Raw genomic sequence first — 26,271 nt, 5'->3', positions numbered from 1 at the left:
CTATATAGTATGGCTGATTAAAAAAAAAAATTAGCAAATCTGTAGAAAAACAAATATGCAAAACTGATGGCTGAACCCTTCATGTCCAGTTACAGTTTTCAGGTGAGATGATGATGGCCTCAATTCCAGCACCCAAGTCCTGAATGTCCTGTGCATACCCTGGGTCTGCACAACCCATCAATGCAATTCTGTCTCTGTGGTTTGGCAACAGATTCTCAGATACATGTAAAAAGTGGAGACAAGAAAAGTTTGGGCTGATGAGGAAAGGTTGTCTTGTTTTTATCCTATCCACTTGAAGACTATTTCTATGGTATGGATCTGGAATGTCCCCCCAAATCTCATGCATCAAAGGCTTGGTCCCCAATGCAGCAATGTCCAGTGAGGCTTTGGGAAAGAGATTGGCTCTGACCCCATCAATGGATTAATCCACTGAGAGTTGAATGGACACTTGAAGAGAATGGAAACTATAGGCAAGTGGGGCATGATTAGCGGAAGTAGGGTACTGGGGGCATGGCCTTGGGATCCTTGTCTCTGCCCACCTACTCTCTGCTTTGTGGCTACCATGACCTGAGCAGCTTTCCTCCACCATTCCCTTCTGCCATAATGTTCTGTCTCAACTCAGGTCTCAAGTAATGGAGCCTTCCAGACGATCACGGATTGAAACCTCCAAAATCATGAGCCAAGATTAATCTTTCCTCATCTAAATTGTTCTTGTCAGGTGTCTGGGGCCACAGTGAGGAAAAGCTAATAACAAAATCGATACCAAGAACTGGGGTTAATCATTGCTGTGACGATCCTGACCATGTGGTTCAGAAATCTGTAGAGATAGTTAGTGAGAGGATTTTGGAAATGTTTAGAGATGCAGGCTAAAGAAGCCTTACGGTGTTATAAGCCAAGTTTAATGATGATGCTGGTGTGGGCTCAGAAGACCAGAATACTGATGTGAATGGAGACAATAAAGAATGGGCTCGTGGGGTTCCAGAGGGGAATAAGGACTCTTCTGGGAACTGGATTAGAGGCCATTCATGTACATTCTGATAAAGAACATATCAACATTTTTTTTCATATCCTGAGGTTTTATGTGAGGCTGGGTTTAAAGGTGATGAATTAGTTTATCTGGTGGAGAAATTTCAATTCAGAGAGTAGCATTTGTATTGCTGGCTACTTTTAGCCAGGTTTACTGTGGTAATCACAAGCAGAAAGCAGAGAAGAAACATTTGGAAAAACTTGCATTTTAGCTAGAAAAGCCCATGTAAAATTTGGTTCAAGGAAGTTATGGTTGCTGAAGACATTAGTGCCACTGAAGAGAAATCAAGTACTTGGCCTGGAGACAACAGGAAAGTGGCCTTGATGGCATCTTGGGAATCAGCAAGTCCCACTCATCCCAGGCTCGAGTAGGTAAAAGTGAAAACTTGTTTGAAAGACTTTGTTTTGAGAAGTGATGGCAGGATGCTCTCATAGGACTACCTAAAAAGTTGTTTTCCCAGAACTAGTTTCATCATTATCAGTTGCCGTGGCACCCAGAGGCTACTGCTGCTATGATCCAAGGAGTCCACTACTGCTTGAGCTAGTGGCATACCTGGTGTTGTCCATGTGATGCTGGTGTTGTAGGCATGAAGGAATGAAAGAATAATGGAGGCTTGAATCGAGATTTCAAAGGAAGGCCTATAAGGACAGGCAATGTGTCCCAGGGTCAGACTCATTGAGTGTAGCTCCTGGGAGGGCAATGCATGAAACCATGAGAGTTAAGCCAAAGCTAGAATGAAAATCCCAGCAAATCAGAAGTTACAAACACTTGGTGTTTTAAGTTTGCATCTGTGTTTTTAAAAACCCTCTAAGTAGTGGGCATGGGGATGTGCACATGTAATCCCAGCAGCTCTGGAGGCTGAGGCAAGAGGATCCTGAGTTCAAAGCCAGCCTCAGCAAAAGTGAGGTGCTAAACAACTCGGTGAGATCCTGTCTCTAAATAAAATACAAAATAGGGCTTGTGATGTGGCTCAGTGGTTGAGTGCCCTGAGTTCAATTCTCAGTACCCCCCCCCCCAAATAAAAACTCTCTAGGTAGTTCTTATGCATACTAAAGTTCATGAATCACTGAACTGAAACAATCAAATCATGACCTCTTGGGGCAAGAATAGCTTCAAAACTTTTCTAGGCAATTCTAATACATAGGAAAACTGCTATGTGAAAACTTCTCTGGTGGAAGTCTTAGCTACTAAGTAGTAGCAAAGTTAAAATATACCTGTAGGATCACTTACTTTATAGGTTCCATCTTTGAAATTGAAATCATACAGATTATCTAGATTTAAAGAAATGAGCCTAAAAGTGAAATAACTGTTATAAATCTAACAGAATTCAGAATGTGATGCCTGACTTTTTAACACATTTGCAAGGGAACAGCAATACCAAGGTGTTAAGCCTTAGATATGAGGTGTCCCCCAAAAGCTCATGTGTGAGACAATGCCAGAAACTTTAGAGATGACAGGGTTATAAAAGGCTTAACCTAATCAGTGCATTGATTCCTCAATAGAGACTAAGTGTTAACTGTAGGCATGTAGGATATGGCTGGCAAAGGTGGGTCCCTGGGTGGGGTAGGGGGCATGCCTTTGAGTTTTATAGTTTGTCCATGGTAAGAACTTCCTCTATCCCTTTCTGCTTCCTGATGTGATGTCCTGAGCCACTTTCCTCTGCCACGCCCTTGCGCCATGATGTGCTGCCTCTCCTTGAGTCACAGGGAAGGGAATCGGCCATCTATTAACTTGGACCTCTGATACCAAGAGCCCCCAAATAAACTTTGCCTCCTCTAATTGTTCTTGTCAGGTCTTTCTGGTCACAGAAGTGAAAAAGCTGATAAACACAATGAGCTGCACTTTTAATATCCTCATATATTTAAGGGTCCAACTACTCAAAATCAAGACATATATTTAATATCCTTCTCTGACGAAATCTTGTTTCTTCTTTTCTGAGAATTACTCAAGTAGGATGGCATTTGGTTTGATATGATGGATGTGATAGTGAGAACATTTTCAGATATAATTTTCCATTGTATATTTTCTAAACTCATCCTTAATGCCTCCATATTTGAGAGTTTTCCTTCATAATTGCTTGAATATTAAAAGATGATTTTATCTTTGCTATTCTCATTGTAAAGTACAACTCCATGTCTTTTTACTTAATTTTACCATACTATGAATACACATGTAAGTAGGAAAAAGAGTGCAATAAACTCCCAAGTACCTACCTGTTATAATTTGGATCTGAAATGTCCCCCAAAGGCTCATGTATTGAAGGTATCCAATATTCAGAGATAAGGCTTTTGAGAAGTGGTTGGATTATAAAGGCTCTAACCTCATCAAAGGATAATCCATTGAAGAATTTATAGCTGAATGGATTATTGGGAGATGGTGGAGACTGTAGGAGGTGGGATCTAGTTGAAAGGAGTGAGTCCTTAGGGATGTGCCCTTGGGAACTATATCTTGTCCCCAGGCTCTTCTTCTCTCTTCCTGCTTCTTAGCTTCCATAAGGTAAGCAGCTATGCTCTACCACATCCTCCTGCTAGGATGCTCTGCCTTACCACAGTCTCAGAATCAATGGTATCACTTGTTGCCACTGGACTGAAACCTATGAAACCATGGGCCAAAATAAAATTTTCCTTCTTTAAAGTTGTTGTTTTTTTTTTTTTAGGTATTCAGTCACCATGACAAAAAGATGACTAATATACCATATCATTCAACTTCAACAATTAATAATGACTAATTTTCATACTCTTCCATTCCCATGAATCAAATTTTTAAAAACTCTTCATTATGCATCTTCTCTGAGGTAAAGGCTTTTAAAATAATATCATGTAAAATTTTATAATAATTCCTTATTATCCTCTTATATACAATCAGTATTTCAATTTCCTATTATCAAATAAATGTTTTTATAGTTATTATAAGTCAAGATACAAAACATCCACTATGACAATTGATGAACACATCTTTTAAATTTCCTATCAACAGTTAAGAGTTCCTGTCCCTTTTTTAAAAAAGAAATATTTTTTAGTTGTAGTTGGACACAATAACTTTATTTTATTTATTTACTTTTATGTGGTGCTGAGGATCGAACCCAGAGCCTCGCATGTGCTAGGCAAGAGATCTACGCTAAGCCCGTTTCTGTCCCTTTTTATCCTTACCATTTATTTATGGAAGAAATGAAGTCACTGTCATGTATGATGCTTCTCAAACTTGATACAAGCAAATTATTTAGGAGTCTTGTTAAAATGCGGATTCTCGTTCAGTTGCCCTGATAATTTGCATTTTAACCAAAATCTCACAGAGGTATCAATGTTGCTGGTTTATAGACTACAATTTGCGAATAGCAACAACTTCCCTTATTCTAGATTTGAAAGATTGCATACTAGAGATATGGCTTAATGTACTCCTCTATTCACAGGATTTCCAATAAACAGTAGACTAGATGCTTACTCAGAGTCTTTTTTTCTTCCTTAAGAACACTTAAAAGAGACATTTAGTTTTCCTACTGCATTGCACCAAGCTGCACATGAAGTCTTTTTTGGTTATGACTAAGGTGGTTAGTGGGTCAGATGCTATTGATGTGTTTCATGTACTATAAGGTGGCCATCTATTTTCACCTAATGAATTCAGCAGCCCCTAGATCCACTACTAGATCCTAGATCCACTACTCCAGTATGAATAGCAATATGGTGATATAAACTTTTTCTTATTCTTCTTGTTTTATTAGTTATAATTCTACCAAGGATTAATTTCCCTTATCCACTATTTAGTTACCTTGAAACAAAGTTCATACAGCAAACTCATATTAATAAACAAGGTCATTCCAACTGTTCACATTAAAGAGAAAAAATATCCAAATAGCCTTGTTTCAATTGCTGAGTCACTAAAGCATATGCTGAGCCTGCAGAAATCAGGTCTTTTAAATACAAAACTGGTGAACAGAGGGTTCACACTTTCACCATAAAAAACAGCTGTAGTCACCTAACAGGCATGGTCAAGACCACTGGGCTGCGTTCCAGTCCAGAATCTGCCATTAATTAAAGATTAAGAACAATTCTAGGTAAAGGTTACCAAACTTGTCTGAACATGAGAATTAATTGGAGGATTTGAGAACATGAGAATTTAACTGGAGGACATACAGAAGGCTAGGGGATCCTCAGGTTTTCAAATTTAGTAAACTGGTATCTTCAGAAGTGAGGTCCTGGGAAACAATTTGGAAAATCACTCTAAAAATAAAGTATATCAGTTATCATTGCTTTTATCAAGCAAGCTTTGGGTATATAAGTTGAGTGTATAAATTTGGGTGTATAAATTGGTATCATTAGTCAATGTTCTACCATTGGCAGAAAACCCAATCCTAGCTCTTGAGACACCCTTAGTAATTACACCGCATTCTGGCTACAAATACAACTTTTTAGTTTGGTCATCATGAGTCAGTGCTTCTAGTCTTGCAGGTGTTTAATTCATTTTCTTCCCTTGCAGATTTGAGTAGCAGTCGCTGGATACTGGTACTGAATCATGGAAGAAATGCTCCACAGGTAAGGCCTAAGGATAACTCTTCAAAATCCTTTATATTGCTTCATCCACTGCTTTGTTCCTTTTTTTCATCCTGCCAAATTTGCTGAATGAAGGGGTTTATAACATCTTTCTCTATTTCCTCATTATTCAACCCTTCTACTTCAAGTAGCCCAATTTGAGGTATTACTCAACCAATATGGAGAATTCCACGCACAGTGCAAGTAAGCCATACATCAACCACCTATTTGTTTCCTTCAAAATGTCTCTTTGTTTGTAATTTCTCTACCATAATCCAGCTCAGCCCTTTCCCATCCCATTTCTGATTAACTGCAAACTTTGTAGTATACCTGTTTCTTTTAATTGACTCATCCACATTATTTATCCTATAGCACAGCTTTGATTATGCTACTCATTTCATCTTCCCTCTTGGCCAGTGAATTAAATTCAAAGCCCCTAAGTATTTAGGGATTTTTTTAAAGATGGTTGCAATCTATCCTTCTGACTCTCTAATCTGTAATTCTATCTAGACTCTCAGTCTCTTCACTGCAATCTGCCTCTCCTTCCTCCCTGTCTGGATGCATCCCTTTTCACCTTAACACCCAGCGTAAGGTGAAAACACTGGGTCCTCAACATCCACAAGTCATTTCATCTCACCTTGATCTGAGCAAGATCTTCTTTTAAAATGAATGGGTTTTTAAAAATTGAAGTGATATATATTGATAGACTCCTCAATTCTGGGGCGGGGGAATACTAAATGGGCCTTTTCCAAAGGAGAAATGTTCATGTTTTTTTGTTGTTGGTTTCTTCAACTATATTAAGAGTGGAGATTTTATATCCCTCACTGTTTAGTATAATGATTTATATACAACATTTCTCCTCAATTAATGTGAAGCCTTCCCAATCTATTTATTTATGTTATATAATTTGATGAGAAAATCTTCCCATGGAAGTACAATTCAATCAGCTTACTATCAAGCCGTTTAAAATTTTCCTGAACTTCAAAGTTCACAGAACAAAACACAACAGCCATGGGCTTCACTCCAGAACAATAAAAGCGGAACCTCTTAAAGGCAGAGTTTAGGCACTGGTTTTCAAGCAACCTAGAATATTACAATGTGTAAACTAAATTAAAAAGGATGGCAGATTAAAACTTCCATTTTGTAGACAAGGAAAGTAAGGTCCTAAAAGGTTATCTGATAATCTAAGGAAACAAAATTAATTTCTATCAAAGGCAGGAATAAGTTAAAGCCTCAGGAAACCTTTTCATTGCCCCTTAATCTATATTATGCTGCCTGAAGCACATGTCTAAGCTTGTTGAAAACCTTTTTAATCCCAGAAGTGTCTTTCATCAATGAAGTGAATTAGTAACTGCAAAACAGACTCAATTTTAAAATGTGAAATCAGCAGCATTCTTTCATTTCAGGATAGCTCCTGAAAATTCCTGCTCAGAATTTGTTCTGAAAGGTTTGAAAATGGGTACAGTTCAAATAACCAAGAGCTGAATATAAAACTCCATTCTAGTCACTATAAAAACCACCTCTTGGCATAGAATGAGTTATCTCTGAAATTGTTCCATCTCTAAAATCTTATGAGTTATGGCTGTGACTAAAATGCACTATTTTCCACACAGTTCCTTTACATAGTAGTTATAGTTGAATAAATATACAAATAGATGGACGCTAGAGCAGTGAAAGTTAGGTCTCAGTATCTTTCCCATGAATGCCTCCTAAACTGTTCCAGTCAGGAGGCTGATGGTCATTCCTGCTCTGGCCCTATCACCTTTGATCTCATCTAATAGTAGATGATTACTTGCTGTGTATTCTCTCTTCTTTGTTCCCTTTCTGTCACCTCTGCTTTACTGTAGGCCCTCAGCATCTCTCATCTAGACCTCTAAAATATAACAAATAAACTTCCCATGGCCAGACACCCCCTTTCAATGTACTCTCCAGTTATCTTTCTAGAATACAAATATTGTCATGTCATTCTCCTTAATCAATAGAGCTTTGAAGTCTAACTTTCTGCCTCTTACCACATGCATCATACACTAGCTATGCCAGCTTTTGCATGCAGTGTTCTGCCTAGAGTGCCTTTCCTACCACATCCACCTCAACAAGCCCTAGCATCTTTTAGGATACCATGCAAATGACACCTTGTGACCATTTCCTCTACCCTATCCCTCTTTTCACTGGGCTTCCCAAGTACTACCCTCCTTGTTTCGTCCTTTTTATAATCATGTTGTAATTGTTGATCCTAGTCTGTCTTCCCAGGGAGAGTCTCAATATCTATTCACCATGTCTTTATTGCACATTCTCTGTGTCAAGTCATCTTCTGTGTATTAGGAATATAGTAGTGAACACAATAAAATATTTGCTCTCATGGAGCTCATAGCCCAGTATGGGAAATGGCAAAAAAAAAATCCTAGAAAATGTCAGGAAGTGCTAAGTAGGTGAAGAAAAGTAAAGCAGGAAACATGGATGCTACTGTGGAAAGGGTAGCTGAAGAACTTCTGTCGTATTCATTAATATTTGAACAAAAACCTGACAAAAGTGAGGGAAAGAGCCCATGCACAGAAGTATGAAAGAATATCTAGGCTGAAGTGGATACAGAGGGATTGTAAATGTGAAGGCCTCCTTAGAGACTTATTCACCTTTTTATGCCCATGGCTAAGCAGAGTCTGGCAAAAGTCAAATAACTATGCATAGACTTACTGCTGAGCTCATATCCTAGTACAGATTTTGTTCCATTTCACCTCTAGTGGTCCCTTCCAGTCTAGAGGAAGAATACCTCACTACAGAGAGCACTGTATTTCTCTGTTGAAAAGGCCCTGACATCACAAATCCCACTCCTCAACAGTCCCTTCTTCTGTTTCTTTACAGCACCTCATTTTTACTTCTTCTGTGATACATATCACATACTGCCTTACATTGCAAGGGTTTATGTACAAATAATATTTTCCCTCAAATTCTTGAGAATCCAGATCATGATCTTTTCACAAAATTCTGTTCACACATCATCTAGCTCAGGGACTTGTGCTCAGTCACCAGCTGAGTAACTGGATAACCTCTACCTAGATTAGCAAAATACTCAGGCCACATCCCCCACCAAAGACTTTGGGAATGTAGGGAAGGACAGTACACCTTTCTTTCCACCCAGGCTTATTATTAGTTGCCCCAATAAATGTTTGTATAATTATGTTTTATAATGCCTCTCATGGGTCTCTTATTACTTTTTCCCGTGTAAGCAAGGAGGTTAGTCAAGTTCTCAAGAGAATTTCTGCAGACTAAGTAGATGTTTCAACAGCAGGGGTGGGGGGGGGGGAAGGTGGAGGGACCTGGACCAGAAGTTAGTAAGAGGAGCTGATTTGTGTGGCTGAGGAGGCCACACCCAGTCATTATCCACTTTTCCCGTCCTCAGAAGGTACTACACCTTTCCTTAATTGAGCTTTTCTACCAACTTTCTTTACTCTCTTCCAAGAGTGGACAACGAACCTCTCCGAAATGGAATGGTATATAGAATTTCATTTTTTTAAAAGAAAAATCATATTAACAACCTTCCTTCCCATGATACAGAGAAGTTGCCAACAATTAAGAAAATAGATAAACGAGTATCTGTCCTTAGCTGCAATATGCAGCAATGACCAGTGCCTAAATAAAGCACCGGTTCTGCAACAGTCTCCTCCTATCAGTGAGAGCATAAATTCCCTTGTAACTCACTGCGAACAGTTCCAGGATGAGAAATCTATGTAAGATCTAGAAGGGACGACTTTAAAAGAATGAAAAGACCAGGAGAAAAAAAGGTAAAGCTATCTTCCAACGCCTCATTCCAGAGGCGCTTTAATTAATTTTTGCCCCTGACCCACTCCCCAACCCCTGCCACCTTCTCCATGTGCCTCTTTAACTCCCCTCTACTCTCTACCTCCCTTCCCAAGTCCTGGATAGCTTCCTCTGTTACCTGATCACTTATTCTCGAGGTTTGGGCAAAACTGTGCGCCAAAGTGCCGGCCGGCAAGGAAGGGGTGCGAGCAGCGGACGCCAGCGTTCGAGTGCCGCAGGTTCCACCTTGGAGAAGCGCACACCGCTCTCCACGCGGCCCCAGAGCGCGTTCTGAGCCTACAGCTAGCTCCGCCCATTCCAGATAGGCCCCGCCCCTTAGGAAAGAGCTTTTTAGCCCTTGGCAGGCGCCGTAGTCAACACCCAACAGGCTTGGCCCGACTCTTTCCGCGCCGGCTGCGAGTGCGCAGCACAGCCAACCTGTGGGCGGGGGTGTAAGGGAGCGGAGAGCCAAGCCCGGCACTTCCCACGCATTGCTCAAAGACTGTGCAGTCAGACCCCTAGGGTGGAGAAAGTGTCGCCTTCTGGGTGTCCAGTTCGCTGCAGTGACCCCTGCGTTAACGTTTTCCGCTGCTGCGACTGCTGGAGCTTCGATAATTCCCGCATCTGGGCGCGGGCGCGCAGCCTCTGCCCTCTGCGGACCAAACAGGAGGGTGCTGGAGCAGACTCTCCCAACAGCGTCTGTGCTTGTCCTCCTGCCTTCCCACCCCCACCCTGCGCCACCCGCATCCCCGCCCCCTCGCTCTGCGCCTCCTCCTTGGCTGCGGGCAGAGGGCTTCAAACAGCCGCAGCGCCCAGTGTCTGGACAGCCTGTAGGAGGCACACACTCCTACACCCACCCTGCCTAGCCGCACCCCTGCCCAGCATGTCGGCGCTCGAGTGGTACGCCCACAAATCTCTGGGCGATGGCATCTTCTGGATTCAAGAACGCTTCTATGAGTCCGGCAACCGCGCCAATATCTGGCTGGTGCGTGGCTCCGAGCAGGACGTAGTGATCGATACCGGCCTGGGGTTGCGCAGCCTCCCGGAGTACCTGTATTCCTCCGGCCTCTTGCAGGACTGCGGGGCCAAAGAGGATGCGGCGCCTCGGCCGCTTCTGGCTGTGGCCACCCACGTGCACTTCGACCACTCCGGCGGTCTTTACCAGTTCGACCAGGTGGCCGTGCACCATGCTGAGGCCGAGGCCCTCGCTCGCGGGGACAACTTTGAGACCGTGACCTGGCTCTCCGACAGCGAGGTGGTGCGGGCGCCCAGCCCCGGCTGGAGGGCCAGGCAGTTCCGAGTGCAGGCGGTGCAGCCCACCCTCATTCTGCAGGATGGTAATAGGCCCCCACGGGCACGCGCTCGCGTTAAGGGAGGGGATTGGGGAGAGACTGTCCGAGTACTGCGTATTGCAAAATTACGTGGCCATAGTGGGATTGTTTGGGTACATCGCAGAAGCATCCCTTCTGTCTTACCCTTCCCAGGGTAAAAGCCCACTACATCAGTGCCGAGGCCATCGCAGCCTTCTCTGTCAGTAGACAGTAGCTCTGGTACAGTGTAGTGATTCTGAGTACTCGACTGAAAGCTGGCACCACCCCCTAGTCAGTTTCCTGTGTCTGTTGCAGTAGTAACACTACAGAGACTGGTGACCAGGGATTTCCCTTTCTTTCCCCCTGAGAACCCGTCTGACATTTCCAGGATTTTATAGCAAGTAGACTTTTAAGGAATGACGCCTCACGAAGAGTACTTGTGTTTTGAGAACTGCTGACTTAATTTGTTCAGTCACCACCTGGTATGAACAGTTCCCACCTGTAGGCTTAGAAAACCATCAGAGCAGTGATTCCAATCTGCGCATTCATTTTTGTCTTTCAGATTGGTTTCTTTTCTTGATGTTGCCTCACTAGAGAAAAAGCTTGATAGTAGACATAAAATAGAATATGTCTAGCTTATGTAATGTCAGATATCTGGTCTGCTTGAAAGCGATGCCTGAGAAAGATTAACAAGCTTTGTTTCCTGTGGGGTGAAGTATGTGGACTAATAAATAGATGGCCTTGGTCATCTTTGGTTATGAAAGACGATGCGGTTTCAGAGAGAAATTCATGGAATAAAACAAGATAGGGGCCCTACTCTTTCCACACAGGAACTTAAATAATTGAGCTAATGAGCCACAACAGCATATTTGGTATATTTCTCTTCTATTTAGAAGAATTTTAGCCTCACTACGTATTTGAAAAGAGGTAACCAATCCTCGATTAAATGTCTTGCCTAACGAGATGGTGATAAAAGCTATGATTTGAACCAAGGCACAATAGGTCAAAGCATGAAGAACATACCATAAATCATACCAAGAATTATGTAATTCTAAGCAGAATGTGAAAGTCCCTTTTTTCCTTTCTAATCATTTTAATTGTCAATTTAGTCTATTGAAACATGCCTTTATGAAGAATATCCAGTTTTGCACTACAGTGAAGCTAACTATAAGACCAAGCAATATAGCAGATAATAAAATGTTTTACAAAAATCAGTTTTTCTTACAGATGATATCTTGATCATTGTGATATTTAAAAAAATTGTAAAAGTCTATGTCTCATCCTCCTCCCAAAAGTCTCCTTAATGTTTTAAATCTGAGTATTTAAAAAACAAAACCTGTTAGGTGAGAGTCTTACATTATCTGACAATTTTAGATGAAAAAAGTATTTATATTAAATATACTTTTAATCATTATATTTCTTTGATAGAATTGATACTTTTAGAGGTAGCATTTCCAAGCAGTTGATGGATATTCAGACTCTCAAGGGCAAAAGAATAGTAGGGATTATTGTTTTATAGATGAAGAGAGGATCTACACAGACCTGAACACCATTCCCGAGGTCTCCTTGACATTTGGGGAAGGAACTTGTATGGGAACCCAGGTTTCCTGAATCCCAATTGATGGTAGAATCCTGCCATTTTTGGAGCTGCAAAGGGCCTTCTAGCCACTTGTGTGGTGCTTTAAAGCTTTGAAGGTGTGAAAAGAAAGCTTAATATTTACAAACACTCTGAAGGTGGTGGTACTGTGTTATCAAAAGTTGTTTTTCATTAAGAGCAGGATGCTTCATCCTCTCAAGTACTATCTAATTTCCTCACTTCTCAGGAATATTAATTTCCTGTCTCTTCTAGAGGATGAGGCCTGTTAACTTGCTATTAACATAATCCAGATACCTAGAAGGAGATATAAAATACTTATATTAAAAAACCATGTACAGATGCACACACACATACACAGTACATACTCAACAGCATATAGTCTTCATTACTTTGGTTAGAACACAAAGTGGCTGAAATAATTTATTACATTTCATTTAGTGAATTGATGATCACCTTTTATGGAGAAGCATAAATCTGTGCACTGAATCTCTAACCCCAAAGCAGACTTATAAATGAGGGACAGGAGGACAAGGAGAGAACAGCCATGTCATCCAGTGCATTATCTTTGATGAAAAAACAGCTTGCCTTATTAATAATGAAATGATATTTTCCTGTGAGAAGATAGTGCTAGATCTTGAATGGGCAGACATCATGTTGCCTATTTTTTTTTTCAATATTCATGTGATTCAAGTTCTGGCATTTTTGTTTCCACTGAATGTGTTTAGACAATTTTCCCAGAGTCACCAGATATTATCTCAGAGGAGTGGTTTCAGGTAAACTAAAATTATTTGGGAAGATAAAAAATACAACATACAGATTCCAGAAAGGTACATCTAATTTGGCTCCCTTCCAATGCTGTACTAGTACTGCTAGTAAGACATTATGATTTTTGGATTCAAGCATAAATCTACATAGGCTAAGAGAACTATTTTAGATGCTAGAAAGTAGATGTGGTGACTGAGTAGTTTATTGTTTTTTGTTTTTTTTTTACCATGCCAGCAATGGAAAATCAAGAGTCAATTCAGTCTGCACAAAAGAAGCCTTAAAAGGCTCAAAAATTAGCAGTTGTTGTTACCTCAGTGGGGGCAAAGGGAATCCTAAGGTAAAATTGGTTGTAAGAATTTTAAGTTGTTAAAACTCTGTAATCCTTCCTTCTTATGTGTATGCCCCACCTTTATCCAGTTAGTCTATTCTCTGGGAATGGTAAAATAGAGAACTTTCTTGATTGATAGATGCTGAGTTCTATTGAGTTCAGGGACTCAGTGTGAAAAACAAAAGGTATAAGAAAGTGTGTGTGTGTGTGTGTGTGTGTGTGTGTGTGTGTGTGTGTGTGAGAGAGAGAGAGAGAGAGAGAGAGAGAGAGAGAGAGAGTGTGTGTTTTTCTACTGGATGCCCAGAAGTCCAAGAACCAGGCCTTTACCTGCAGGGTAGGAAATTAGGAAAATCTTATCTCAGAATTTGACCCCTAGAGGAAGATGCCCATGAAGAGGAATTCTTAAGTAATCTCTGACCTGCTCTCTCTGCTATGAAGCATAGTTCACTAGCCCTCATTATTGTGCTTCAAGCAGCATTTTTATTCCCTGTTCTTAAATAGGCAACAAGCATTATGAAAAATCTGAGAAAATTCTGTAACATGAGATCAAATATTAAAACAAACAGCATAAAGCAACGTGTGGGGGACTGTTATCAGTATCATTAGGGAGATAAGATGAGCTAGTTCATACCAGATATCCAAGCGACTATTATAAACAACAGAACAACATCCACAAAGAGCTCTTAAAATTTAATACATCAGAAATTACTTTGTAGAAGATACAGAAGACAAAGTTGAAAACATACAGAAGAGCAGTTAAAATTTAATACATCAGAAATTACTTTGTAGAAGATACAGAAGACAAAGTTGAAAACATACAGAAGAGCAGTTAGGCAAAATGTAAACGAGGTGAGAAAAAGACTAAATAAGTAGAGGTCCAGTTTGGAAAATTCAATATTGGGATAGTATAAGTAGAGATAAAGTAAATTAAGTGAGGGAGAATAAATAGGAAAGAAAGAGGTAATCCAAGAATATATTTCATAGTTAAAAGATGTGAATTTCCAGTACCATGAATAAAAACACATCCAAGCCAAAGCACATTACTATAATATTGCAGAATATTGGAATCAAACAAGATTCTATGAGCTTCCAGAAATGTAAACACAAGGATTATTTATTCAGATTAGAATGGCTTTGGAGCTAGAAAAGAAAAAAAAATGCCTACAAATCTGAAGAACAATGATTATCATCCTAGAACTTTCTTATCTTTCCCATTATCAATCAAGTTTTCAAAATATTATTTCCCACATATTGAAGCCACCAGGATAAGCCCCTTCAAAATAAGGGAGAAAAACAAGAAAGAGGAAGACATCTAGTAGAGTAAACAGTAAATTGAATACAAAGGATTGTCACAAGAAAGTATCAAGGTGGTACAGTGGATTATACTCTGACAAAGACAGTACCCCAGGCAAAGAGAGCTCCATATTGGAGCAGTCAAATTATAATTCTTGTGCATCCGAGTGTGGTGAGAAGGTGAGAAATGCATACACATGTAAAGATGATATGGTATATTGAATATGAGGAATAAAAAACTAAAAATCCTTCAATATCATAATGAAAATCAAGAGGTAACATAACATAATACATACATGAAATTAGTACAGCATATGTAATTGATAAGCCAAGAAATGGAGGATAATTATTTGGTAATAAGTATATCTGGAATAGTTGGTTGAAATGACTTAAATTGTTAAAATTGTTTGCTTTTGAAAGCAAAATTGTCAATAGAGAATGGGGAAAAATGTTCTTACATTTTAAGACCTAAATATTTTATTTCAAATATTTACACATTTTTTAAGTAAAATTAAAAAAGACAAAGGATGACATGCCATGATGTGAATGGTCACTTGAGACATCAAGAGATGTGTAATATGACTGGGATCTGGACAGCTGCATCAGAGTGAGGGTTGGAAGGAGTGTGCATGTTACACATGTGATACATTTTCTAGGCCACTCTAGCTCTTGAGAGAGAACACCATGAAATCACCATCATAAAGTGATACTGGGACCTGAGAAGACGATGAAGAAGCAGCAGCAAATGAGGCTTTTTTTTTTTTTTTTTTGCATTCTGAAATAGATTTCAGCTACCCCAGATAGACATGGGGGTCCTTGCTTCTTGCTCTCTTGCCTTGTAAGTATAATCAGAACCAAACTTATTTCAGAGTCTTTATTCCTGTGGCTATAACTTTGGAATCATCTCTTCAAAAAGTCTTTAGATATGGCCATGTTCCTTGAATTCGGTTTGCAAAACAACCATTTGAGGAGCTTATTTTAAAACAGCAATTTCTCAACCTTAATGCCATAAACTTCAGATACAATAGGACTGGTGTGAGACAAAGGAAACCTTATTGTTAACATAAATCCCAGGTGATGCTGATGAAGTGGGTCTGCATAGCACAATTTGAGAGAGATTATTTTATGGAGTTACATCGCATAGAATTGTATAGTATAATTATGGTGATACACTGCTTCCACTTGATCCTTCTTCAGGTGTTGTCACCAATGAATAGGCAATGCTGGCTAACTAGTAGTTCTCAAAGTGCGGTTATGAACTGAACAGCCTCAGTGCTGCTATCTGATAACTTGTGCAGATTCTTCATCTATCAAACCAGAAACTGGGGCCAGTACCCAGTGCTCGTGGTTTAACAATTCCTACCGATGATTTGGCCACACATTTAACATTTGGTAACAACTGGTATAGTTCATTGCTCCCCAGCTTCCTGATAATGAAGGAAGTTTCTTGTTCAGCATTCAGATTCCAGAGACTCTTCTCTAGGAGACTGATTTAAGAACTCTGGACTGGGGCTAAGAATGTGTATGTCCAACAGACATCACAGTCAAATCCTAGAAATCGAGGTTTAATTGCTTTTCAAACTATATCATGCATTTAAAAGAAAAGAAGAACAAGAAGGAAAAATACATGGAAAACTACTACCTCTACTATGGCTGCTGGACTTACTGGTCTTCAGACAATGCTTTGAGAAGCACTGTTGTAGAGCTAGATCAGTTCAAAATAGAAGAAAGGCAAGGTGATATAGACAATGGCACAAATGTCACTTCAAAATCAAATAATTAGAAATCTAAAGTGTTTAGAAAAACCCTTTGGAAAGTTAATGAAGGCTAGAATGATTTTGCCCAAAAGATCCTCTATATGACCAAAAAAAAAGAAAGAAAAGAAAAATCACTACAAGATTATTATTAAATTTAATATTACTTGGAACGCTAGGCAAGATTGATTAGCGAACTACCAAAATGGCTCTTTACTGTTAAGATTAAATTTAGTAACTTTTAAAAATGAAATTTCAACCACTTTCCTACTTTTACTATAAAATTTTAGTTCCTATTTTTGCTTAGCTTTTCTTTTTTTTTTTAATACTAATGATATTCAAATAACAAGGAATTCCTTTGCTCTGGAATTCATAGAAGAAAGAATATGAATCCATGGGCTTGCAAAGCAGAAGCCAGAAGTACTCAACATATTTAGAAAATGAATTTGAAGAAAGTGAATTCTTGATTTTTTTGCAATCAATTCTATTTTATCTCTTTTTAATAGCTTTATTTAGATATAATTTGTGTACAATTCACATATTTAACACAGTTCAGTGGCTTTAAATATAGTGACAGAGTTATGCATCTGTCACCATAATCAATTTTAGAACATTTTCCTTACCCCCAGAATTAGCACCATACCATTTGGCCACCACTGTCTCCCATGCCTGCCCCCCATGAATCTCTCTACCCCCCCCCAAATAAATCTCTAAGCCCCAACCCCAAACCAGACTTGTCTGTTCTGGAAATTTCATATAAATGGAACCATACAATGGGTGGACATTTGTGCCTGCTTTCTTTCATTTGGTTAAATGATTTCAGGGTTTATCCACATTAGAGTAGGAATCAGTACTTCATTTCTTTTATTACCAAGTAATGTTTTTGTTTATGAGTATGCAATATCTTATTTACCCATTCACCAGTTGGTGAGCAATTGAATTGTTTCCACTTATTATATCCTTTTTAAAAGCTTTACTTTTTACAAATGGAACTTCAAAATCAAATAATAATAATGTTTAATAAATAATATTATATAATAATTAATAATATATTATATACAAGTAAATATAAATCATATAAATTATATAATAATTATTCAAATTATAATACATTATACAAATAACATTATATATAATAAATATAAATAATATATTATATATAATAATAAATAATATTTTAGTCCACCACCAGTGCTCCCATTTTTAGTGTATAGTTTGATGAGTTTTAGGAAATGTGTACATTTACAGTCATAAGAACAATCACATTTGAAAATGCTTTCATCACCTTAAAAAATTTCCTCTTGCTTCTTTCCAAACTATCCTGGATCTATCAAACCAGAAACTGCTCTCACCTCTGGCCTAATGATCATTTTGTGTCACTATAGTTTTGATTTTCTGAAAATTCTCAGTAAATACACTTATGTAATACATAGTCTTTGTGTTTTCCTCTTTGCTTTTTGCATGATGTTTCAGAGATTCATCCATGTTGTTGTATGTATTCATAATTCATTTCTTTCTATTACTGTAAGGATACAAAACTTCACTTATTTATGCACCTGTTGAATGAAATTTGAATTTTTCTAATTTTGGGCTATTATAAATGATGTTGCCATGAGAGTTTGTGTATAAATCTGTCTGTGGGACACATGTTTTCATTTCCCTTGGTACACACCTAGAAATAGAATTCCTGAGTTGTATGTGATAAATGTAAGTTAATTTTTTAAGAATGTGCCAAACTGTTTTCCAAAGTATTTATACCATTTTACATGCCTAGGTACAGCCTATGGAAGTTCTAATTTTCCATATCCTTGCCAATGCTTGACTTTGTTAGTTCTTTTGTATTTAGCTATTCTGATGAGAATTGAGTTTTTTATTATTGAGGCATAAATCCCCAATACTACTGATATGTGTATAATATGTAAAATATATTAAATATACATATAATTTTATCTCAGTATATGGGCTTACTTTTTCATTTTATTAATGGCAATATTTAAATAGGAAGTTTATAACTTAGATGAAGGCTAATTAGTGATTTTTTGCTTATGATTCACGTTAGTTGGCTATATCCATAAGTCTAAGATTGCAAAAATTTTTGTCTTCCTTTCCTAAAATTTTTGTCTTCCTTCTTTTCCTATGAACTCTCAAATTAACTCTTTTGAGTTAATTTTTGTGATATCATGAGGTGGAAAGTTGAGAAGTTCACTCTTGTTTGCTCACAGATATCCAAAATATTCTAATTTAGTTTAGTGAAGACTGTCCTCTTACCCACTGCATTACCTTGGGTTGAATTGCCTTCAACTTTGTCAAAATTCTATTGACCCTATTTTGGGTGTCTACTTCTGGAATCTGCATTCTTGCCTGAGTATGTGAGAATAAAGTCTGTCATTTAGCTATTGACATATTACTTACTGTAGTGTATTGAACATCTTGAAATTAGGTCCTAGAAGTCTTTCAACTTTATTTTTCTATTTCATAATAATTGTATTGGTTATTGTAAGTTGTTTGCATCTTATGTAAATTTATAGTCAGATTTTCAATCTGTTCAAACAAATATGTGAATGTTTTGGTTGATATTGTATTAAATCTGTACTGAGCATTATAGTAGCTATAAGCCCATATGACTATCTAAATACAAATTTTAGATTTTAAAATAAAAAATTAATTTCTTTGTTTTACTAGCTATTAGTTGCCTGTGGTTTGTAGCTATCATATTGGCTCAGAATTTTAAACACTATTGAGCAATGGGAAAAATGGGTTAAACTACCATCTTAATGATATTGAATGTAATAGTGACAGTATATCTCTCCCTTTGAATAGAATGAAATTATTGGTTTCATTATTTTTTTCTGTAGTGATATGTTTCCTATTTCATTTATTTTTGCTGCACTCTTTATTATTTGTTACTTAATACTTCATGTCTGATTTGCCTTTCTTTTCATGTCTAAGATAGTTACTTTGGTTATTGATTTTAAGCATTTATTGCTTATAAGATAAGCATCTAAAGCAATTTTTTTCTAAATACTGCTTAGCTATATTCCATACATTTTAATGTTTTATTTTTACCTAGTTCAATCCATATTTTTTTCTAATTTTCTAATTTTTTATTTCATAAATTTGGTAGAATTATTATATTTAATTTATGTGGATATTTCACATATTCTTTGGTATTTCTATTTTAATTATGACCTTTTTTATATCCAAAATATATTATAGGCTGGGTATCATGGTGCACACATGTGATCCCAGCTACCTAGGAGACTGAGGCAGGAGATCACAAGTTCCAGACCAACCTGGGCAACTTAGCAAGACCCTGTTTCAAAATAAAAAATAAAAAGGGCTTGTGTTACAGTTTAGAGTTCTTTTAGCATGTACTAAGATCTAAGTTTAATTTCTAATACTGCAAAAAACAAAAAAAAATATAAATTAGGTTCATTATTTCTAGTTTTCATAATTTTAATTATATGTGTCAGAGAACATAACTTCAAATGGTTTATTCCTTTTAAATTTTTCAAAACTTCATTGATGTCCTTGTGACTATTCCATGTACAATTGAAAATAGTGTGTGCTTCACTATGTTGAAGTGAAGTATTTTATATATGTCAATTAGGTGAAGTTAATTGAAGGGAGTTGTTTGGGTCTTTTGTATCCTTATCTATTTTCTATTTATTTTTTTTATATGTTTTACTCAGGGAGAGGAATTTTGAACTCTCCAAGTATGATTATTGAATCATTTATTCTTATTTCAGTTCTGTCAGATTTTCCTTCATGCATTTTTGTTCTATGTTTTATGTGCATATACATTTATTCTTTTAAAATGTATTTACCTGATTTATATCCTCTTAAAAATATACTTGTTCTCCGTAGCATTTCTTATGTTAAAAATGTATTTTATCAGGGCTGGGGTTGTGGCTCAGCAGTGGAGCACTCACCTAGCATGTGCAAAGCCCTGGGTCCGATCCTCAGCACCACATATAAATAAATAAATAAAGATTAAAAAATCTATTTTGTCTTATACTAATATAGCCACTTGAATTAATATGCATGTGGTGTAGCTTGTTCAACTGATTATGTCTTTGGCTTTCTAGTTCCTCTTTTGTTAATTGTATATTTCTCTTTCTTTTTAACCCAATCTGATGATTTCTGACCATAATTATAGAGTGTTTATCCCATTCATGCTTAATGAAATTATTGATACAGCTGGGTTTTAGGTCTGTTTTATTTGTTATGTCTCATTTTTTAAAAAAAAATCTCTTCTTTTTTATTTAAATAGCTGTATTTAATTCATTTATTTTTATGTGGTGCTGAGATTGAACCTAGGGCCTCACACATGCTAGGCAAGCACTCTACCACTGAGCAACAGCCCCAGCCCTTAATCTCTTCTTTATGGTTTCCTTTTATTGTTAACCAATCCTGATTATTACACTATCTAATTCCTCTACTGACTTCTTAGCTATATTTTTGAAATTTTCTTTCTGTAGTGTTTTCACTAGAGATTACAATATGAACATTTTACCTTATCATGATTTACTTCAAGTGAGTATTTGCCACAGCCCGGCTGGCTGGGCAAAATAACCTGGGGGGGGGGGCGGTTTACACGAACAACTTGTGTAGATTGATACAGCAGGAGTGGGAGCAGTTTATTGTAGGACCAGAGGGGTATATATACATTCCACACAGATTATCTTAATTAACATAAACTAGATACAGCAGTCAAGCAATAAGGAATCTCACACTTGGCGTTATTTCACAAACCACTCCCTCTGGCAAAATGCCAGGCGCCATCTAGACTTGTTTACAGACTCTAACATTTGCCAGGCACCATCCTGACTTGTTTATACACCTTAACAAGTATTGGTTTAATTCCAGTGAAATAGCAATTTTGTATCCATATAGCTCCATTTGTTCCCCACTCTGAATAACTGTAGTGAGTCTAAAATTTTATCCTACTTGCAAGTTAGCCTGCCATGGTTTAATGGATTCTGAAAGAGGACGTGAGGTTTCTGGGTCAAAAACAAAGGGTAATTTATTACAGCAATAGCATTAGCCAAGGCATCATCATATGTACCAATTCTTCTAGCCCTAATGCCCATAGGTTAAACCAACAAGGACAATACAAATCACTAGAACAACATTTATGAATTGTGCCAACAGAATAGTGGTACTGTGGGCTGTTCTGAAATGTAAAAGTTTCATGAACAAATAAGTCTGAGAAATTGTACACCTATACTTACCTTATGTATTTCTACAATATTCATTGGTATATTAAAAACTCTAAAAGCCTTACAAAAAAAAGAGAGATGGTTAATTTTCTTAGAAGCAACAGTTCCAAAATTATTTGACCACAGAATCATCTTCTTTATCATAATGACTCCAAGAAGCAGTGTTCTACATTACTCACTTGGGGAAATACTGGTCTAGCGAACAGTAATTAAATGTTAACCATTTATTTTTAAATCATCATTCAGAAATATAGTTTGTATGGAACAAAAGTAGAATGAGTGTTATCCTTCCCAATTTTCCTAAAACCACTTGAAGTATTTGTGTTTTGTAAATGTTTGAAGTCAAGTGTACAAATATATTTATCTGTAAATTCTGTTTCCATTTGTAGGGGATGTGATCAACCTTGGTGACAGACAACTCACTGTTATGCACATGCCAGGTCACTCCAGAGGCAGTATTTGCTTACATGACAAAGACCGAAAGATTCTCTTCAGTGGCGATGTTGTATATGATGGATCACTGATTGACTGGCTCCCATACAGCAGGATAAGTGACTATGTTGGAACTTGTGAACGTCTAATAGAATTAGTGGACAGAGGTCTGGTTGAGAAAGTGCTCCCTGGGCATTTCAATACCTTTGGTGCTGAAAGGCTTTTTCGATTGGCTTCTAACTATATTTCAAAAGCTGGTATATGTCACAAAGTATCTACTTTTGCCCTGAGATCTCTTGCAAGTTTAGCCCTGCGTGTAACCAATTCAAGGACCTCACCCTAGTATCTATGCCTATAATCTATTTTGATTAACTATATACATTAATCCAATTCATTTTGTGCTGTTTAAAATGGTTAATAGTGTGCATTTCAAAAGTGCTTTTATACCACTGTTGTATATTAGAGGGGGAAAAAGATTAAAAATGAATAAGCCAAAAAGAGGAAAGTTTTAGTTTAATTTTTTTTCTTCCAAGTAAGTTATCACTTAAATAAGCTTATAATTTTCCAAAGGTATCATAATTTGTGCTCTAAAAATGCCGTAAGTATATAAAAGGACATGAAGAGGCATTTTGTAACACCAGAAAGAACTTTCCTTGCCCATTTTTCTTATTTTATTTCCTAGGTGACCATGAAAAAAGGCATCTAAAGCCTTGTGTTTACATGGTAAACTTGATTTTTTTAGTATATTATTTTAAGATAAAGGTTTTGGGGTTCAAAATGCATTAGAATTCAATATAAACATGTAAAATCTAATCATTTAGAATGACAGCCAAAACATCCCATGGTTATTGTCTAGAATTATTTAAGCCTCTTTCATTTTATTTATTCTGTTTGTAATTGTAGCATACATTATATGCTATATAATTTAACTTATGAAAAATTATAATGAATTTTGTTTTATTGCAAAGCTTTAAATATCAATTGCAGAGTACTTCAGTAAAAAAGCTACTATTTATTGTTGTCTGTTATTATGCAAGTAATATTTTCAGTCATAAAAGTGAAAATCAAATGTGTGTAATCTAATAACAAATTGTCAGATTTCTTAAAAGGACACTGTCAGGAAAATTTGAAAATACACATATTGAGAATAATTTTTATTATATCCTATTTTATTACTAACAGCTATTATAAACAAAAATTTTCTTCTTAAATAGCAACTTCAGTATTGTCATATTTTACAGTATCAAAACAACTACAGAGATCTATTACATCTTGATATAAACTATTCTTTTACCTAACATAATGTGTCTGTACCACAGAAGGATTTTCAAATTAATTGCAAAATGTCCATTAGATATTGATCTAGAATGAATGGCCTTTTTTATCCTGATTCACAACACCTATTCCTGTTCAGTATTGTTTGTCTTCAATGAAAATAAGTCTACATTCCTAAGTTATAGGAAAGGTTAAACCACTATTCAGTAAAATGTTTTGATTTGGTGCTCTTAATAATCATTTATTAAAAAGCCTTTTGGAGTATTAAAGGTTTTTTAAACATTTTTTCCACTAAATTTTTATTTTATTATTGACATGTCTAAAACCAAGCTGAAGATGCTTTGGAAATCAGATCTTTTTAATATTAGGAAGGTTTTTTTTTCTGTCAAATTATGTAACTTTTTCTACCCTGCAGACACCCAGAATTTTTAGCTTTTTATTCACACACACACACACACACATACACACACACACACAAATAAACAGAGTCATGTACATACATTCACAGCACTGTGGAATCTTCAAAAGTCAGAGACATTATAGCTGGAAATTGAAGGCACATGAAACATGAATAATAATATATACAAATTTATGTTTATATAAATTGCATATAAACATAAGGGACTTTATAAAGGGAGGAATGTGAAGTTTAGTTAGGAAAATTTCCTGTTAGGGTTTTTGAGTCAGATTTGGAAGGAAGATTTGTCAGGTGGTTAGGGTAGGAAATAAAAAGATACAAGAATAGGGATATAAGCATTGCTATATAGAATAGTCTATGCTTGTGACAATATAAATTTCCTTTTCAGGAATCCCATTTCTCCCAAGCACCATGTATTTAACATTAGAAAAAGAGATTTGTGATTGTGTATAAGAGTCATCCTTAATGCAGATGAGCTGAACTGTCAAATGCCACCAAATGAACCAGAGAGTCAGATAGAGACCAAGATTGGTTCAAATATAGAATATCATGAGAATTCTCTGATGGTCGTTCAAAGCAGTAGGTCTGTTTCAACTGACAGTACAACACGAAGAATATAGATTTGGTTCAGGGCAACTACAATCACTTAATAAGCCTTAAATATAGCCATTATTTTTATATCAGTAGCACAAAAGAAAACCAAAAGTCCTTAACCATTGACCATTTTTATCTTATTTTAGGAATTTTTTAAAAAATCAGAGTACAGTAGGCATTGAGTTTTATTAGAAAATATTTACTTTTCCCAAAGGATTTCCTTATTTACTAAAAGTGTTATTTTTCAGAACACATTAATATTATTTTTTAAGTTCCCAATTTTTTTAAAAAAATTTCAAACTGTAATACAACATAAGACTGTGGTATTTTGCTGTTGCTACAGTGTGAATAAAATGGAAATACATTAGGGAAAGGATATCATTCATTGATTATCCATGCTATCCATTTAAAATATGCATTATTTAATGTAATCCTGGTTCTAGCACCAAGAGGTAATTGACCAGCTTCACACAACAGGACAAAGCTGGTAATTGAACACAGGTCTGTCTACCCCTGAACTGTGTTCTTTCTTTTATACCTGCACAACACATAAAATTGGCAGTATATTTTTACTTTTCCAAGATGCCACATGTGCCAAGAATAAATCAGATGATATTGAAGCATAATAACGTATTTAAAAAAAAGCTTTTAAAATAAGATATTTTCACCCTGACAGTGACCCTTATTGTAATTTATGATTTGGGGAAATATTAGAATGTAAGTATGATTCAAAGTTGTTAAATGTAAGACATTTAGAAATAATTTTTATTTATATTGTTAATAATCTTAGGATATTCATTTTTCTTATATTATGTCTCTATGAGAATCTTAAATGAAAACCACATGTGTTATCCTGATGTAGTTGAATAAATAATTATATGTATTGTTCTTACATGGATAGTAATATGAATGTACTGCACAAATTGTCCTCTTATAATTTTCAGATAAATGTAAGTAAACATTTGTGTGATAAATATTAAAGTGAACATTTATTTCAATCTACAATTGGTATTTTTATGACATTAACAAATTGCTATTTCATTTCTTATATGAAATGCAATTTTGAAAATTTCTTGATGAATGAAGAGTCAAAGTCTGGGAATGAATAGACAACCTGGAAACAGAAAAGTACTTATATAAACCTTTATTTCTTAATTAAATAAGGCATTTCAAATCAATGGATAAAAGATTAACTATATAGTAAATACTACCATTGTTGATGTAAAAAAAAGGCTCTTACCATCATAAACATAAATTCCTGATAGATGAAAGTTCTAAATGTGAAAAACAGAATTACATATGTATTAAAAAAACTCAAATTATGTATCCTGTAGGGTGGGAAATATCTGCTTTATATAGAAACAAAAACAATTACAACATTTAAAATGCTTTAGAATTTAGATGCCACATGGAATGTTAAGAGAGAAAGAGAAATTAGAAGAAAATATTTACAACTTGAATAACAGGGAGGAAAAGAGCAAATATAAAGCATGCCTGCAAATCAGTAAGAAAAAGGTAAACTGCTCTAAGGGAGTTAAGACCTTTACTCTACCCTCTTAGGTTCTGTGGCTGGACCTGAGAATTAAACTGACAAAAGAAAGATTAATAAGAGAATATTATACAAATTTTATTTGATGTTAACATTTTTCCATGTATACAGATGCTTTCTTTTATAAGAAATTAACTCACAGAAGTAGAATAAGCCTGAGAGCTTATATACCATTTATCAAAGAGTAATACATTGTGAAGGTGTGATAAGACAAAAAAAGGGGAATTTTAGCTATGGGAAGTATATTGTGGGAAAATGAATAGAAAATACATGGGAAAACACAAGAGAAGAGAAGGGTTGTTTAGTAGGCATATGAAGTTTTTTAGAGGAAAATCACCCAATAGTATTTATATAAAAATTATAGGAGGAATTTATTTGATTATGTA

General features: G+C 36.3%; 2 protein-coding genes across 3 annotated transcripts in view; one reads left to right on the top strand and one right to left on the bottom strand.

Moving 5' to 3' along the window:
* Positions 1-9,684, bottom strand: part of Polr3g (RNA polymerase III subunit G) — a 36,069-nt gene extending 26,385 nt beyond the window's left edge. Inside the window, exon 1 of one of the 2 annotated variants that reach the window (XM_005315680.4) lies at positions 9,488-9,684. The gene's annotated coding sequence lies outside the window, so the exon portion shown is untranslated. The remainder of the gene's footprint in view (positions 1-9,487) is intronic. The other variant, XM_040272008.2, reaches the window with a different exon arrangement.
* A 33-nt stretch (positions 9,685-9,717) lies between these two features.
* On the top strand, positions 9,718-25,334 carry Mblac2 (metallo-beta-lactamase domain containing 2). The gene is made up of 2 exons (XM_005315679.5): positions 9,718-10,685; positions 22,007-25,334. Exons 1-2 carry the CDS (start codon positions 10,232-10,234, stop codon positions 22,390-22,392), a joined length of 840 nt encoding a protein of 279 aa, XP_005315736.1. The 5' UTR covers positions 9,718-10,231; the 3' UTR covers positions 22,393-25,334.
* The last annotated feature ends 937 nt before the right edge of the window (positions 25,335-26,271 follow it).

This window comes from Ictidomys tridecemlineatus, chromosome 1 (assembly GCF_052094955.1).
Source record: "Ictidomys tridecemlineatus isolate mIctTri1 chromosome 1, mIctTri1.hap1, whole genome shotgun sequence".
Taxonomy (NCBI): Eukaryota; Metazoa; Chordata; class Mammalia; order Rodentia; family Sciuridae; genus Ictidomys; species Ictidomys tridecemlineatus.
Note: the sequence above shows the minus strand (reverse complement) of the source record. Positions and strands in the feature narration are given on the sequence as shown.

Excerpts from the sequence above, each read along its gene's own strand:
- Mblac2 (XM_005315679.5), top strand. The coding sequence starts at position 10,232 with ATGTCGGCGCTCGAGTGGTACGCCCACAAATCTCTGGGCGATGGCATC. Across the intron at positions 10,686-22,006 it reads CACCCTCATTCTGCAGGATG|GGGATGTGATCAACCTTGGT; the intron begins GTAATAGGCCCC and ends TTCCATTTGTAG.